Source organism: Plectropomus leopardus, chromosome 10 (assembly GCF_008729295.1).
Source record: "Plectropomus leopardus isolate mb chromosome 10, YSFRI_Pleo_2.0, whole genome shotgun sequence".
Classification (NCBI taxonomy): domain Eukaryota; kingdom Metazoa; phylum Chordata; class Actinopteri; order Perciformes; family Serranidae; genus Plectropomus; species Plectropomus leopardus.
The window spans coordinates 30278333-30296981 of NC_056472.1; the positions used below are offsets into that span (position 1 = coordinate 30278333).

The 18649-nt window shown below is 38.9% G+C and overlaps 1 protein-coding gene across 1 annotated transcript in view; it reads right to left on the reverse strand.

Annotated features, from left to right (window-relative positions):
• Window positions 1–18649, reverse strand: part of LOC121949004 (mitogen-activated protein kinase kinase kinase kinase 4-like) — a 143625-nt gene that overhangs the window by 66099 nt on the left and 58877 nt on the right. The window contains exons 4-10 of the mRNA XM_042494591.1: window positions 6802–6927; window positions 3977–4087; window positions 3105–3195; window positions 1283–1413; window positions 982–1036; window positions 518–596; window positions 236–411 (exon numbers count right to left, since the gene is read on the reverse strand). Of these exons, the coding sequence (XP_042350525.1) occupies window positions 236–411; window positions 518–596; window positions 982–1036; window positions 1283–1413; window positions 3105–3195; window positions 3977–4087; window positions 6802–6927 (769 nt within the window). The remainder of the gene's footprint in view (window positions 1–235; window positions 412–517; window positions 597–981; window positions 1037–1282; window positions 1414–3104; window positions 3196–3976; window positions 4088–6801; window positions 6928–18649) is intronic.

Genomic DNA, 18649 nt, shown 5'->3' on the forward strand with positions numbered 1-18649 from the left:
TTAAACATTTTTCTTGCCAATTTTTGGGCCATTTTTTCCTTAGTTGCTTATTATCTTCTTTACGTTTTTTTTTTATTTAAAAGAAATTCAGTTGATTCACTTCCTTTGATTAACACACCATATGCATGTGCATTACTGTTTTATTATAAATCAAAATTTCTTCTCCAAGTTCCAATAAAACAATAAAATAGGACATGTTTCTGGACTGTAACTGTATGGACATGTATTTATTCACCCTTCTCGCCCCTCTTCTTCTTGGTCCGGTCGATGTGGTCTTTGAGCTGGATGCGGACCTGCCTCTCGTTGGGCTGGTCCCGGATGAACGGGTGTTTGAGCAGCTGCTCGGTGGGAGGACGCTGCGTGTAGTTCTTCACCAGGCAGCCCTCGATGAAGCTGAAGAACTTCTTCGACCTGTCGGGTTACAGTCAAACGAGATGTTTGTAGAGTTGAGTTACATTATTCAGTTAAAAGAAGATGTTTTTGACAGGAAAGATGAAGAATAATAACTGAAGCCCACCATTTTTTGGACTTGAGTCGAGGAGGAGGGTTTCTGGGGATGAGGAAGAGGGCTCTCATTGGATGCATGTCACACAGAGCTGCAGGAAACAAAAAATAAAAATAATAATACATGTTAGACTGAACTTCTTGTGTTTTCATGCTTGTTTGTTTGATTGTGAATGTTAAAATAAAGTTGAGTTTTTTCTGGTGAAGCTGAAATGTTGAAGTTAAAATCTGATATGTCAGAGTGAAATTAAAGTGTCATCACTTTAAACAGACATGTTTGCATGAAAGTGTTACAAAAATAAAAAAATTCCCATCAATCTTTTACTTTCCACAATCTGCAATCCACAAATCTCTACAATCTTTTTTTGCAGACGATGTAAAACAACTCCTGTTTTAAGTGAAACACTCGTACTTTTTAAATTTTTTTTATTACTATTTAAACGTTTTAAATTCTCAAATATGCCAAACATTACTTACGTGGCGCTCCCTCAGCCATCTCTATGGCCGTGATTCCACAGGACCACAGGTCGCTCTGAGGGACAGAAGATAACATCAGTCAAATCTGTTTTCCTGCATGTTTCTCTTTTCATTAATGTCTGTTCCTACCATGAGAGCAGTGATTCTCACACTTCACTTCGATCAATAAATTGTTGTTAAATTGTTGTTAAATTTACTTTTTACCTTTTTTCCCCTGGGCATCATTTTTTTTAAGTTTCACTTTTATAATCTCTTTACACAGTCCTTTATTATCTGTCAAACAGCAGATCCAGCTCCTCACCCTGTAGTCGTAGGTAGCATCTGGGTTTTCATCACAGGCGATGACCTCGGGAGCCATCCAATATGGCGTCCCGATGAAGGTGTTCCTTCGACCTACCGTCCGGTCCAGCTGAGCACTCACACCAAAATCCACTGGGAAACACACAAAGTTACCATCAATTATTATTGGTTCAAACGATTTTCATTAACAGTCATTTCTGTAAAATATCTGAATTTAAAATGTTGAGTAAGTTAAGGAACATGCCGACGATGCTCAACGTGAGGATCATAAATTTTGCTCTAATTCTTTAAATTTCCAGCTGCGAAAACTGAGAAAGAATTAAAACAAGTAAAACAGCTAATGTGACGTCAGCAACACGTTAGCCACGTGAGATGTCCGGTTTGTACGCACAGTTCCTGGAGTACGGCGTTTTTTTACATATGACACGTGCTCTGTCTACCGACAACGAACTTCTGCCGAAACAAACTGATGATTTATTCCCGAGTTAAGAGAGTCTCTCTTTTGCCTGCTCGCCATCATCAGCCTGATGATATGGATCGATGTTACCTCATCGTTGCTTATTTAATCCATTTACCGATGCACATCAATATCGATGCACCCCTTTAAAAAACATTAAAATCCTAGAAATTTCCTCAAATCCTAGAAACGTGCTAAAATCCTGCAAATGTCCTAAAATCCTAGAATTATCTTGAAATACAAGAAATGTCCTAAAATCTTCAAAACATGCTAAAATCCTAGAAACATCAAATTCAAGAACTGTTTTAAGTCCTAGAAATGTCTTCAAATACGAGAAATGTCCTAAAATCCTCACAAAATTGACCCAAATAAGCAGCGAAAAATAAAAGGATGGATCAAACAAATACAACTGATTTATTCACTTGAGTTTTTACTATAATCAGCACTTGACCTGCACGCACAGTCTACTGCAACAACCCCACTTTTAATTTATGTCTTGACTGGAGACTGAGTGGTTTCCACCTGCCAGCTGGTGCACCGGTCTCCAATCAGTTTTAAGTGCTCGCTGACAGACAGAGAGGCAAGTGAGGACAAACAGGCTGCAACTTTGTTGTTTGTTTGTTTATATGAGTGATGTCAATTTGTAAAACATAAAGCATTTATAGGCTGTTGTGTATGTCATTAAAGCTGGGGCAGCCAGTTTAATTTCAGCATTTTGGGGCAAAATGTAACCTTTAAGTAACCTTTGAGCATATTTTAATTGAAGTGGACTGGGAGGAAGCTAGATTTCTGCATCTCCTCGTCTCTGTTTTCAGGCTTTAGGAAATCAAGCTTGTGATGGGAGACTTTGTCCGATCAGAGGTCATATAAGAGAGCGGGCGCTCCTATTGGCTGCTCTACAAATGCAGATGTGTGTGAATTTCTCTTTAGTGAAAGTCTGACTCAATGGTGGATTATCCTGCAGAAAAAGCCGCTGTTCCAAAATTTGCAATAACTGTCTAAACTGCAAAGCAACCAAAAAAGGAAGACGGACTTTTTAAAAAAAAGTCTAAAAAAGAGTCTGACCATAAAGGAATTAAAACGCGTGTTAATGTCAGTGAAGTGTTTCAGATTAAATGAAATGAATGCAGAAGTTAAGTCTCACTTTCCCAAAGAATTACATCACTGAGACTTTTTTATACAAGCCAACAACTGTGCAATCAAGTGAGACATGACAAAACAAGTTGGCACCAACACGCTGCTGACTCAGACCTGGTGCTGCAGTATTTTTTCAGTGCTGTCGTCCAAGCCTCAGTGCAGGCCCCGCTCCCAGTCTGCAGGCCCAATTTGGACCCACAGTGCAACCAGGATGAAAATCATCACCTACCCAGTTTGACTTCAGCGTTCTCAGTCAGCAGCACGTTCTGACCCTTGATGTCACGATGGATGACGTGATGAGCGTGCAGGTGAGCTAATCCCTGCAGAGAAGAGACAGAAAATAACCATCAAACTTAACCGTGATACTCAGCTTACGGCCTATGGACCAAATCTGGCCCCTGACAGGCTGCTGGGTGGCTCCCCAAATATTTTATAACTCACAATAAAAATAAAGTGATTCTCACTGGGAATTGTTTTTGTACTTTTAGTATACATTAGGGGGCAGACTGCATAAAAAAGCATCAAAATAGGATTTGTTCATAAAAAACAAAAGTGGAGGATCCCCAGCACCCCCCAACAGACATGTCCTAAACCCCTAAATGTCCTAAAATCTATGAATGACCTAAAATCCTAAAAAAAAAAGTCCTTAAAATCATAGAAACCTCTTAAATACTAGAAATGACCTAAAATCCAAAAATTTTCAAAAATCATAAGAATGTCAGAAAATCCTAAAAATGTGCTTCAATCCTAGAAATGTCCTCAAATCTTACACTTGTGCCAAATACTAGATATATGCTTAAATCCCAGAAATGTCCTAAAATTCATGAAATGTCCGAAAATCCCAGAAATGTCCTCAAATCTTTTGAACGTGCTAAAATCCTAAAAATGTCCTAAAATCCTAGAGACATTTTTGGGACTTCTGCGACTGGCCCCTGGGCTCCTGTCATTTTGCAAAAGTGGCCCCAAAGCAAAGCGATTGAGCGTCCCTGGCCTGACATGACAGAGACACTTTAGCGTTTACTGAGAATATTCGTCTGAGTTTCTCGTCAGTTTACGTGACCGTGAACAGGAAGTTCTCATGCAGATGCTGTGTGAACTCACCCTGAGGATCTCTCGGGAGATGTAGGCGATCCAGTCCTCCTTCAGCGTGTTGCCTTTGGTGTTCTTCACCAGATCTGTGATAGAACCGGCGCCGCAGAACTCCATCACCAGCTGGAGGAGACAACAGGACAAACTGAGGGGACATTCACACGCAGTCCGTCACTCTGACAGTTACAGAGACCGTCTGAGGAGGTGCTACACGCAGAAACCGCCATCATTCATTTTGCAGCACAACAACTTTCAACAAACAAGACAACGAGACAACCGTTAGCCTCTGTTAGCTCGTGTTTTGTTTTCTGCATGTTTGTCCTCTTTTAGTCAGATCTGGACGGAAATGTGTGAGTGTCTGTTAACAGAGGGTTATAGAAAAAAATTCACCTGCCAGATTTGGACCCAGTGTAAGGACTGGAAGTAATGGGCCAAAATAATGTTTCATATGAAGAATCATGAACATTAAAAACAACAGATTTAAGATAAGATTTACATGAAGCAACTTTAACAGCTGGTGTCCATGGAGGACTGAAACTGACAAAATAAAAAATAAAAAAATGAATTTGTCAATAAATAAATGAAAATGCCAAAAATTACAATATTTATTTAATTTCCCATTTGTTATCATATTTATTTGCTTATTTATTTATATATTATTTTCCACTTAATTTAATTCCCATTTTATTTTCCATTTTCCATATTAATTTATCAATTTTTTAATGAATTAATTTATTTAATTATATATGCATTTATTTATGCAATATTTTCCCTATTTGCCCCTCCTTCCATTTATAACACAAATGGGAAATTAAATAATTCATATCAATATCATCAATATGTCATTTTTGGCATTTTCATTTATTTATTGACACATTAATTTGTTTTTTATTTTGTCAGTTTCAGTCCTCCTTAGGTGTCAGAGGTTCGGAGTCAGACTCAATAAACTGGAGACTTACAACTTAAATTGGACGTTAATGTAAATGACTCGTAACTTCACTTGAGCTTTTTCACTTAAAAATACTTGAAACTTGAAAACTATGACTGTGTTTAAAAGTATGTAAAACTATGGAGTAGTATTGCTGATTCTCAGGTGGAGAAATTTGTACCAACAAAAAGTTAATATTTAAGGAGAGTAAAAAAAATATGATCTAATGATATTAAGATTTTGTGGTTATGATATGAGCAGGACAGTTGCAATAATATACAGTGATACTGTATACTGTGGTATAAAAATGTCCCCTTATCATACCATTAAAATTTGTTTATCTAACTGCCTTTTTATACAATATTATATATATTTTTTAAATGGTTTAAGTAAAAATATAATGTTTGTTCAACCAAAACAACCCTTTTTTCATTCCTTAAAGGGTCATTGTAACTAATGGGTATACCTTGATAACTGAAATACCAGGAAAAATGATATTTTTTGACAGTTATCGTACAATTAAAAAAATTTCGTATCGTTGCGACCCTGCTTGTGACCTTTAATGAACTCCACAACCTGCGCTCCTGATTTGCGTCTGCATTGAGCATTATTTTGTAATCATCACAAAGCTTGTTGTGTGTTGTGTTTTACATGTTGACCCAAGAAAACATGTTGTACACACACAGACACACACACACACACACACACACACACACACACACACACACACAGCAGGCAGTGTGAAGCCGCAGCAGTCGTGAAAGAGGTCGTGGAAGCAGCTGCAGAAACAAACGCAGAGCCGTGTTGTGAGGTGGGAGGGAGATCTCTCCTCTGCAGGAGCAGCAGAGCTGCAGGGTCATAAAATCAGGTAATCCTGCCTTCAACAAACCCAGCAGCTATAAATCTCCTCCTGCTGTTTGTTTTCCTCTGCCTCTCCCCTCCCATTAACTCTCTCCCTCTTGTTTCTCACTTTTCTTCAGTTTTTTTAAGCGTTTCCTCCGCACTGTCTAGTTTCTCTGTGATTTGTATTTTTCACTTTTCTCACTCCACTTTCTCTGTTAATATGAGGAGCATTCGGTGCTGTTATCTTGGGGGAACATTTTTTGTTGTATTTTACTTCATGCTCTGAACATGTAAATCCCCTAATCAATATGTTGCAAATTTCTGCACAAAACTATACACTTTAAAAACAGATGATGTGTTTATTTATTTATGTTAACTATTTGTTTGATATAAAGTCATGGTAAGGAGAAAATTACTGTTAGTATTTGAATAGACTGTAAACTCTAGAGGGGAGGTTCTTACAATAAGTCCCTTCAGGTTTCTTCACTGCTCCTGCACAATAGTTGTCATGTTTGTTATTTTCTACTTGCTTTTATTTAATCTTGTGTGCCAATTAATCCATTTATTTTAAAAATGAATAATTAAAAATATAGTCAATTTTATTCATAGAGCCCAATATCACAAATCTTCCTTGCAGTCTTTATATATTTTGACATATTTCTTATATTTTTTCATACTTTCCATTGTGAGTTATTCAAATTTCTATCCCTTGGTTTTTGCATTGTGCTTATTGTTATAAATCAAGACAGATACCTTGCTTTTATTTAATCTTGTGTGCCAATAAATAAATTAAATAAAAAAAATAATAATTTAAAATTAGGCAATTTTATTCATAGAGCATTCAATTTTTCTAATGGGGCTTTATATATTTTGACATATTTCTTATATTTTTTCATACTTTCTACAGTGAATTATTCAAATTTTTATCCGTTGGGTTTTGTTTATTGTTTATTGTTACAAACCAAGACAGATACTTTGTTTGTAGAAACCTACAAATGGCAAATAAAACTGATTTTCAATTGATGTCAAGACATTTAATTATTATTGATAGTAGCAATAAACTCACCCATAGCTGGTCGTCGTGGCCCGGCGGACTTTTCTTGATGAAGGCTCCGTAGTAGGTTGCTATGTTTCTGTGGTGGGAGTACTTCTTCAGCATGTTGATTTCCAGCTTTATTTCCTCCTCTTCGTCCTATTAGAGAGAGAAACAGAGGGCGAGAGAGCCATCAGTGTGGCGTTATTACAGACTCGGTGCCTGCGAGACAAAGAGGGAGGATTTATATGAACAAATGGAGTCGATCTAATAACTCCTGGTGCGGCTGTTTAAGCTGCAGAGGAAGGATGGAAAACTCGCACCAAGACACTCTGACAGGTAAACAACCGTTACTGTTGAGTCTTCACCTGGAAAAATGGTGGCAGTGGCTTCATTTTCAAACTGCTATGTTTATTAATCACATTTCTGCAGGTTAAGGGACTGTTCTTTATTTATGAGAGGGACAGGGTGGTGCAGAATTAGAGAGGAACTTCAGATAAACTTTTAAAGTACAGCTGAGTTATTTTTTGTATTTGTTTTAGGAGAGGGACACTCAACTTTAAATGTTCGTATTTTTTTAATTTATTTTAATAACCTTCAATCCCCCACAACCCACAGGTGAGTTTGAAATTTACATTTTCTTTAATAATGGCCCAAAATTGCACCATTTATCATAGAAACTAGAAACTGCAGAAACAGAAACCGTCATTGGATTCTTCACTCTTCCGATGCTCCTTGAACACATCGTGTGGGATGAAAGCTTTCAGCAAGAAACATAATCAAATCTAAGCTTAAAATTGTGATATTTCACTAAAATCATGTTATTCTGTCTCATTTAAAATGTTACCGTTTGCACAAACCAGATCCTAAAAAATAGATAAATAGAATGAGTAAATAAATTCTGCACTTCTGCATGCATGACAAAGGCTTTTTTTCAACTCCAGGATTTTCACTTTCAATCACCAAAGGCCAAAAATCAAAGACAACAGAGCAGCAAACTCCCTCTTTCTGATAAATAAAGAACAGTCCCTAAGTGTGGCTTTCTCCTCTCTTGTTTTTCTGTGAGCCGACATGGAAGTTAGCGTTTCCCTGGTTCCCTCGTCAAAAAGCCTTTGAGATTTTTCGATTGAATTTTGGATAAATGCAAAGACAATCTTCACAAATGAACACCACTTTATGATATTTAAAGCCTAAATGCAACCGTTAGAAGTAAAAAGTTAATGTTAGGTTACAGATGAACTACACTACAGCTGCATGATTTAAACGACACCACCACTACGATGCTGTGAAGCCGTATTCGGTGCCGAAATGTGAAATGTGAAAAGTGCTGACTCATTACTGGGTTCTCACAATAAGTCTTTTAAAATCTTAAGCTGTTTAGTCAGATCTTTATTTTGAATATGTCATGTATGATAGGAGAACAAAATAAAATAGAAGAAAAACAACACCTGAATGCCCATCGGACATATTAAGCAAACTTACGTACTTCACGTTCTTAATTTTATTTATTTATTTTTTTTTAAAGAGTTAATTTTCAACCTGATTATTTCCCATTTCTGCCCCAATATTCACCATACACACCTTGATCCAATCAAACAAAAATAAAGACAAACACAAGAACAGATCTTTTTTGGTTTCACAAACTTGTCTCGCTCTAATAAGCTTTGAATCAAAAGCCCAAACTCTCCTTCAGTCTGAGTTTTGGAAATTGTAAACTGTGTTATAAACTTATTCAAGACTCAGAAGAAAATGTGTAAAAACTGGAATAGTGACCCTTTAAGAAAACAGATTTTCCCAAATATTTAGATAACCTCCATCAGGTTTTAGAAAAAACAACCAGACAAAAACAAGTATTCACACTTCATGTGTTTGATGTTTAAAGCTTTGGCCCTCGTCCCAGAGGAACACGGGAAAGAAACGTGAAAATATTCACTGAAAATAATTAAGAATAAAAACCAAACTCTGGAACTTTTCTATGAAAGTGCTGTAGTCGGTATGAGAGACGTGCTGAGGAAAACACACGATGTCCAAACCGGTCTAATAAACGATTATCACTCCACACAAACATGCAGATACGGCCTGAACTGGACATGATAAGAGAGGCGAACATCTCGCTCTCACACACTCAGGATATTACAGTACACACACACACACACACACACACACACACACACACACACACAAGATCTAGTGATTATTTCTCAGTCACTGCGGCATCACTGAGGCGCTGTGACATTTATTTGCGAGTGTTTTGCATCAGCCGAGCCCGCGCGTCTGATCCCACAGGTCGACCGGGGCCGAGGCGACGTGACATTTTCACTGTTATTACGACTGGTCGATAAGCGGGAGGCTGCAGCGCGCTCCTGAGCAAAACGAGCGCTGCTGGAAACTCATATGTCCACAGAGGAAAAGCTCTGAGGGAAACTTTGGTGTTTTCATATCTGATGCAGCAGCTGTATCATTCACACCTTCTTTGCTGTTTTTTGGCGAGAGACGGTCCAGAAGCACAGCAGCTAAATGCTAACGAGCCAAGGTCGGGTGATCTGGAAAATCAGAATTATTTTTCTTTCTTTTTTTTTACCCAATACCTAGATATTGATTTTGCAACAATATTGGGTTTTTTTTCAAGTTTTATCGTTATTTGTATAACTGAGAATCAGACGGCACATTTATAGTTCGCACCTTGTGAAACCCATCAAGCTCTTTCAAAAAGCCAGCAAACGAGCAAGAAACAAAAAAACAGAACAAACAAACAACAAAAGCGAAAATAGCAACAGCAGCTACAAAAACAAACAACCCAACAACAAACAAATAAACAGACACACACACAAATTAAGAAAGAAAAGAAATAAACAGAGGGGTTATTGGGGTTATCTTGATTTCCGGTGATATTTTGTTCAGGTGTTACTCGCTGCTGATGTCAATCACATTGTTTTTCTTTCATTAATTCAACCTTTGTTTATATTCCAGATCATTGAGGGGCGACGCTCGTTTACAAAGACATCGAGTCAAAAATGAAAACTACAAAAAAAGACAAACTTACAAAGAGATGACAATCACTATGTAAAATCAATTAAAGCCATTTAAAGCTTTGATGATGCAATATGATTAAATTTAGATCATTTAAAAGTAAAATACGTCACATTATTGCATATGACATACTCCCTGGTATTCTCTCTGTCTCATTAAGGGTGTTTGGCTGAAAACTATTCTTCCGTCTACGCTATCAACAAGCAGCAGCAGCAGAAACATGAACTGAAGGAGAAAAAGGAAAGCAGCGAAACAAAGAAGCTGCAGTTCAGCAGGAAAATCGCTGGACCAATCACGAACAGAGCTCAGTGCCGAGGAAGATGACGAGTCACTGTTTAAGCTGGTTTGTCCTGACGAGAAAATACTATCATGCAACGGGACTAAAAACACTTACATAAGACTGTTAACAACAGAATACAGAGTGGAGCAAAATCACAGAAATGACGTCTGTGTTAAGTTATATAAGAAAGTGTAAGAGGCACATTAACTGCTGATTTAATGCTGTAATAAATATTTCTTCACAGTGGTGAGTTGATGCTGCGTGACAGCTGCTAACACATTTTCAAACTGTTATATTTATCACTGCAGGTAGCTGCCGCGTTCTGCTGGCTGTCAAAACAGGTACTATTCTTTTTTTTTTTAACAGGAAATGATTGGTGTTAAATGTTGAAACCAAAACTCACGCACACACACACACGGGCGCTTCTTATCGAGCACCGCAGCTGCAGCAGCGACAAATGACAGGCAGCTGGCGACTCTGCTGACATTTCTGAGTCTTGTCCAGAGGTCAAAGGGCAATTCAGCCAAACTTCGGCATTTATACGATGAAAGAGGAACTCTACACGTCTATAAAAACACACCTGCGGCTCAGTTTCACTATCTCTGAAATACAGAACACCAGTGTGTTTCTTCACCTGAAAACTGAACTTATCTAGGATTATTTAAAAAAGTAGCAATTTTCATGCCGTCAGTCATTGAGGGAGGATTTTCTAATGTAGGCTGTTATTTTGGAACAAAACTCTTCATGTTCTTGTTGGGTTGGAAGTATTTTGTCACTTTAGGTCGACCTTAAACCAGACGTTTCAAGCAGTTTCATTGTAACAGAAACTTTCCAAAGTCGGAATAAAATCATGAGCTTTACTCGAGCTGTGGCGTGCTGACGTGATCTCCATCGAAGGTGGTTGTAAAACTCAGTCCCGGAAGTCTTTAAGTCTTTTTCTCAGCTTGAAGCTCCGACAAAATCAAACATGTTTAAGATTTTAATTTTGGCTTGATGAAAACACTGTCAACGACCAACAGGTCCACTCTCTCTAAAACCAAACAGGAAGCAAACATGGTTGACAGTAAACATGAGTCCCGGAGGTGCAGAAACATGAATAAATCTCACTTCTCTCGTTCTGTGGATAAGGAGGAGAAACTTGCAAACAAGAGTCTGTGTTTCATGCGCTGTGAATCTGATTCACCAACCGGTGGGTTTGGCTTCCAAAATGACCCAAAAATTAGCAAAACATGTAAAAACTACATTAAAAATACCTGAAAAATATAAGAAAAAAAAGAAAAAAACAGGCATAATCTGAAAAAAATGCTTAAAATAATAAGTTAATTTACTTAGTTTCTTTAAAAATAATTTTCTAAATATACTAATTGCTTGCAATTTGCACACAACAGTTATTGTCAAGTTGCTTGTTGCCTTTTCCCATGTTGTCAAAGCAAAGCAGAACAGATCTCATAGGTTTAAATACTTATGAAGGCTTCTGAACGGAGCACAAGACGATCCAGGTCTCAAAGGGTTAAAGTGAGTTTGGGGTAAAAATTTTCCACCAGGAGCAGGATGGGAAATCATCTAAAAAAACAATCTGTTATTTTGCAAATAGAGACTCTGCCAGATCCTCACTCACTGCAAAATCTTATAGTGTGATTAAAAGTCAGACTTCAGTCTTTTTAAAGATTTTCAGTCCTCTCGTGTATCGTCGGCATTAAGCTCATTACTGTGACAAAAGTTTAAGTCCTGCTGTTTCCTGCAGCTCAAAGGTTTTCATGAGAAGACGTCGCCACGTGCAACCGCCACAAAAAAACAGTTTGCCTGTTATTCATTTTTTGTTTAATCTGCTGAGGCCGTTCAGAGGGTTCAGCAGGAGTTCTGACTGTCCGCTCAGATGACGGGGTCAGTCGGTCAGACGGCCTCTCAGCCAATCCTTTGAGTCAAAGTTAGTCAGCCAGCCAGTTGGTTACAGCTTCATCCAGGCAGCCAGTCATTTAACCAGGCAGCTCGCCAACCAGTGAGCCAGGAAGCCAACAGACCAGACTGCTGGCAAACCAGTCCTTCTGTTAATCCGCTCATCAGCAGCGGACCATCAGCCGCCGTCCAGCCGACCTGGTCAGTCAACCAGCCAGTCGCTCAGTTACGTATTTAAACCGTATTTCAGTGAAAATAGAAGCAGGACAACACTAACACACACAGACACGCAGAGCCCTCTATGGTCAACAGAACATCCCATCGCCCACAAATTGTCGGTCATGTGAACGTTTTTGGAACAAGTCGGCATAATTACAGATGCTGAGGACGGACTGGAGGAGCAGGAACGCTCTTACACGTGATTCCCCACGCCGTTTACAGAAGGGAGGAGAAGGAATCACCTCCACCGACAAAACAAAATGTTCAGGGCAACACAGGCAGTCACAAGAAAACAAAGATGAAACCCTACAATCAAACCGAATCCAGGGTTTCCCGCAGATTTATTCATTTGTGTTGGGACGCCACAATTAAAACATCCGCCGCCACAAATAGATTTTTGGAGCTGGTTCATTAGGAGCTCGATATGCTGTTGGGTTATTTGTTGCACACTTGGGGCAGAGACGGCGCAGCAGAACATCAGGCGCACTGAAAGTGAAACGCATAATGAAAAACAAGAATAAACTTTATTTAAATAGCACTTTTCTAAAAGTTCTTTGCAGAAAAGCAACAGATAAATAGAAGGACATCTTCTGTCTTTTATTTATTTCAGAGGGCTTTACTATCCTGATAACACATTCATTTTTACCATTAAGGTCGGTTATCATTAAAGTTGTCTTGCCAAAATTTGATTAATTCACAAAGAGCAGTTTAATTTCGATTTCCTGTTAGGTTTAGGTTATGACTCCAAAAGGCTTTTTTAAGTCTTGGGATGTTACCTGTGCCTATCAAACTTTATATATCTGGGTAAATGACGGAGGGCTACTTTGATTTTTTTTTTTTGTGGGGGCACTATCATGCTATTTTGTCACACCCGAACAAAACAACCAGAAAATATCACATCTTTCCCCAGTTCTGATTCTTGTGCAAAGTTTCACGAATTATCAAGCATCTTTAGCATCATGCTCTTCTTTTTGCATTAAAAATTATTCCTTGCATTATGATAGTGTCAGTGTTCAGACCCTAATGATTTTTTTTTTAAAGCAGTAAATTCTCATTTTTTAAAAGCTGGAAACACATACTATTTGGCATTTAATGAATGACTTCAACAGCTGATTAACGTCAAATTTTATGTCCACTTTTTCCAATCAGCTACTGAATGTTTAGCATCAGGTCTGATTCTTGTGCAAAGTTTTGCACGTTATCAAGGATCTTTAGCCCCTTGAAAACGCTGCATTTGCATATAAGATAATATCTCCTTGTATTATGATAGGGTCAGTGTTCAGCACCTAATGTCAAATTTGATGTTGACTAGTTCCAATCATCCGCAACCCTTAAGAGGACAAGCGTTTTTATGAAGTCTCCCCGTCTTTATTAAGTAAGGGACCGTGCATAAAAACATTCATCTCAAAAAGAGAAGAGATGATTCATGTTATATTTAGCTATTAGCTACTTTATATCTGCAGTCTCTGGGCGGCTACAAACACAACAAATACGTAACACTAAAAACAATTATTACGCACACTAAAAACGTGACAGACAAAACAAGCACACGTCAACATACCAACACGTCCATCCAAGCTGGCTACAACTAAAAAATGATCATTCATAAATTCTTAAAAGGTGAAATTAGTGTTGAAGTATAAATATCCATTTTTTTAACCATGGGAGAAAGTCTGCTGGTCTGCGGCTGTTTTCAGCTCAGCTGTAAGCATATTCCAGCGTTTGATGGCTGTAAATGAAAAAGCTGATTTTGCAAACGCAGTTCACCGCAGCGGGACGTTAAGATCCGAGTTCAGAGCAGATCGGGACGGTCTGCTCATTTTCTCAGAGCGGAGCTGAAAAAAGCCCTTCAGTGAGGGAGAATTTGTGTTGCAAATTATTTCACGAACTAATCGAAGTTCTGAAAACAATAGTAGCTTTTTAGGATGAATTAATGAATGAATAAATGAATAGTTCAACACAGGAATCGAGGCCGGCTGCTGTTGGTGGTTTTAGGTGCCCGATGGTTTTCTGTGCTGAGCTCCACCAGCCGTCAGTCTGTCAGAGAGCATCATTAGGATTCAACACACACACACACACACACACACACACACACAGACACACTTAGTCTGTGTGTGTGTGTGATGGAGGAGAGGCAGGCAGAAAGTGACCTGGATGTCAGGATACAGCTGCTTTGACAAGGAGACACTGACATCATCCTCCCTCTCTCTCTGTCATTTGTCCACTGTGTCTCTTTCTCTCCGTCTTGTTTGTACACTGTCCATTTATTCTGGACACTCATTGTCTCCATCGCTCTCGTCCTTCCAGCATCACCTTCCATTAATGTCTCCAGTAACGACTTTGCCCCCGTGTTCATGTGTCCCATCATTAACGACACCTCACCTCTCTCCGTCCTTCACTCTCTGTCTGTCTTTGTCTCACTTTCCCCCCCAAATTACACATCCACAGTCCAAAACAAGGCGTCCCGAAGCTACTCATTATCATTCCTGGGCATGAAGTGGTGGGGAGACTCGGTGGCGGCCATATTGCTGCTAAAGTATTACAGCACACAATGTGAGCGGAGCTGACAGAACCGCGACCCCCCCGGGGGAGCGGACGGCCGCAGAATGGAGCATGATGGAAAATAGAAGCTGAGGAGGAGGAAGACTTTGGCTTCGGCAAAAGCCGAGAGAGGTCGACATGTCTTTAACAGACAACCTGGAGGGACGTGTTTTTAGAGATTGTTTTCAGCACTCGCTGAGTTCCCCTCACGCTTAAAGAAGCCTCAAAAGTGTTAAAAATAATCTCCGAAAGACGTCCCTCCAGGTTAAAGACGCGTTGACCCCTGTTGACCTTTGTCAACTTGATGGATTACTGTGAATTGAATCTCTCCACACGATCTCTCAGGAGAATTTTACAATTCTGGTTTGTTAGAAACGAACGGCAGAAACTTGAGCGCCGAAATGAGGAGTGAATAAAAAGTCAGAAACTCACAAACCACAACATGAACCAACAGGAACGAAAACGAATTCCTGAGTGGAAACGTTCAACAGATGGTGATGAGAATTTTTTTTTAAAAAAAGAAGAAAAAAAATGTTTTTTTTAATGTAATGTTATTTAATTTACAATTTGTTTATTTAGTGTTGTTTGTTTGCTATTTTTTATGCAGCATATGATGCTTCTGAAATAAAAATCATAAAGACTGTTCATTGTTTTTGGAAATATGTCTCATGATCTCTAGAAGTATATGGATTCACTTTTTTTCCCCACACTGTAAGATCTGAAAAGTTGAATTTTCTGAAAAAAATCTAGGAAACGTATTGCCTTGAAAATTGTAAGTAAATATAACAATTACTCTTATTTTATTTTATTTTTTTAATCTAAACGTTCCGTTTACTTAAAATTTAGTAATTTACTTCATTTCATGAAGTTGTTGCAAATTAAAAATTAAAAATTACAAGTTTAATTAAATTAATTTCTTTAGTTTTAGTAACGTCATTAAACCATGTTTAGCATGCTATACATATGTATCATATCTGTATCTTCTTAAACATGTAAAGAAAACAAACTCGCAGGTCTCCTAACTTTGTCACTGACAAAATCGTCTTCGCCACGATCATGTTAAGTCAGACTAACTTGGTTTACTAAAGTTGGTGACACTAAGAATGACAAGGTCATTTTAGGAATATATATTATCATACATCGTCACCAAAGTCATAACAATTCATCCTCAGTTGAACGTTAATATCCGGATCATATTTGCGCTGTTAACTTGACAGATATCCGCAGGTTTGGGTCAATGTAAATGCATCCGACTGAGACGTTTCAGCAGCTGCGTGACTCTGCAGTTTCTACAACCCTTTAATTTTGTCCAAGAGGGGCAGACTCTGTGGGGCTGGAGGCCCAAAAATAGAAAATCTGCATTTTTCCCCACATGGCCGGACAGCTTTAGAAGATTTTTCTTTCAATCCTCAAGATAAACATATAATCTCATGCCTTCAACACCTTCCCACTTTTCACTCTCGCACCTTCTGATTGGACGGGGAGCAGCAGGAGGAGGTGGGAGGTGACAGAGGGAGAGCTGACTCGCTTTAATGTGTTTGTTTTTTTTTTGCAAAATCCACATAAAGAGAAAAAACAAGTGAGAAAATATGAAGAAAGGAGCTCAGGGGTGCAGAGAGGTAGAGACAAAGATGCTTGCTGAGGAGTTTTTCGCTTAATCAAGATTGATTTTTTTCCTGCTGAATCCCGCTGGATTACATCGAGTCAACAGCAGCAGAGAGACGCTGAATACAGAGCTGCAGCTACATTTCTCTCTCTCCGGTTTCTCTCCTTTTTTTCCGGTTTCCCATCAGGGATGACTTCACTCTCTACTCTCTTTCTCGCTCGTTCGCCACAGAAAACAGCGGCTGAGAGAGAGATGGCGAGGGATGGAAACCAGAACAGTATAAGCAGGATACGTGCCAAAAAAGGAAGAGAAGAATCTGGATGAACGCAGCAGAAAAAGATAATAGAGGGAGGGGACGGATGGACAATGGAGAGGAGAGGTGGCGAATGGGCGTGAGCGATGGAGGTGAGGCGAGAAGCCGGCGAGCAGCAGGAGCCCCTCCTATAATCCCACTGCACTTCAGCTGAACCTCCTCAAAGGACAAAAAAGAAAAACACTGATTTCTTCTCCGTATTTAATCTCTCTCTCCGGCTCAGGTTTCTCTCTGCTTTTCCATCTTCTTCTCTTAAAACCCTGATTGTTAGCTCAACACAACACGTTCAACTCAACACAACTCCTTCAAAGGTATCTTTAATGCCACGTTTAGATGAGAACAGCCTACTAAAAACAAAAAAAGTCTTTTATCTCTGTTTTTGAAAAAAAAAATGCGTTCATATAACGTCCTGAAAATGATCCTCATGTACACGGATCCGCAAACACAACCAAAATAAATGCTGCCGGCGTGTAATTTTGCAACGACACATCATAGGAAAACCCCGCGCGCATGCACGAAGTGTTACCGTGACATCGCCGTTCTCACAGGACACGCACATTGTCAGTTTACACGTGTAAACCAAACCCAGGAAATGTGCCAGGCGTTCACATAGTGGCCGAAAGTGGAATTACACCGTTTGAGTCGGTCACATGATGCACACTGGCCCAGAAAGATTTTCTCCTATTTGCAAACATGGTAAAAGACACGTCTGTAAATCAGTAAATTATTTTTTGTGAGCGTCCAAACACCCGTGAAACGTCTTCTATCCCTGTCTGGATGTAAGCCATCCAGTTCGAAGTCTAAAAAAGCTGCAAGATTGCATTTTTTAGACCGCCAATCAAGCTAGCCGAGACGCTAATCCAGAAGTTAACCGCTCGGCCGCACATTAATCTCTACTACGCTGCTCTATGAGACAGTAGATTTGGGTATTTTACACATTTCTAAACACGGAAAAAGAGCTTTCTCTGCTTCATGCGCCACTGAGCAGCTCTTACAGGAAAGAACGAGGCCCCGCCCCCACGACTGGGTCCAGATTTTACAATAATACATTCATAGTGTAAACGGACCCCGATGCTGCAGAGAAATGACGCTTCCACAGTCCCCAAAACCTTAACCTTTTCAAATCTGGAGCAACATCATGTTTCTTGCTGGTTTCAGATGCCTTTTACAAGTATTTAAACCTTTGAACCCTGAACAAATTTGTGCGATTTCTTTCAAAACCGGAAAAAATCTTTGGAAGAAATGTTTCAGTCAGTGAAAGAAATTAGTAAATTTATAAAATTATTTGAAAAAAATAAAACTCAAGGGAAAAAGACAAATTATTTATTACAATGATTTCCTTGTTTTTTTTTGTTTTTTTTCTTTCTAAACTAATTTTTAGCTAATGAATTAATAGAAAACTCATTTCAGCTCTGAACAAAAAGCTGTGTGACATCCTGCATGTTCCCTTTTTAACCCTTCGATATCACAGATAATGTTGCTTTTCTTTGGCCACAGACGCGCTGGTGATGGTGCTGAAACATTACATCAGCTGATGAACTTAAAATTTACACACAAACAATTTAAGATTTTAGTTTATTTTGGTACAATTTTTCAAGTTTGTGGCCCATTTTTCACACTCTGAATAAGGGAAGTTTAACTCTCAAGTTAAAAAGAATAATTAATCTTATAAGAAATACCGAACGGATTTATATCATGATGTGCTTTTATAAATACTGAGGGACACAAAATGTCCATGAAGCCCAAACAAACTGTGCTTCATCCTCACTCCCCTCCGAGTGTCTCCTCCTCCTCAGCCTCTCTCCCACTCTGTATATGGAACAGGAAGTGGTATGTGGGTCAGAGCACATATGCCGAGATGTGCACGGGGAGTAGAGAGTGGACACACACACACACACACACACACACACACACACACACACACACACACACACACATACATACACACAGGGGAAAAATGTATAGCCGTGTTATTCAGCATCCATGACACGTGAGT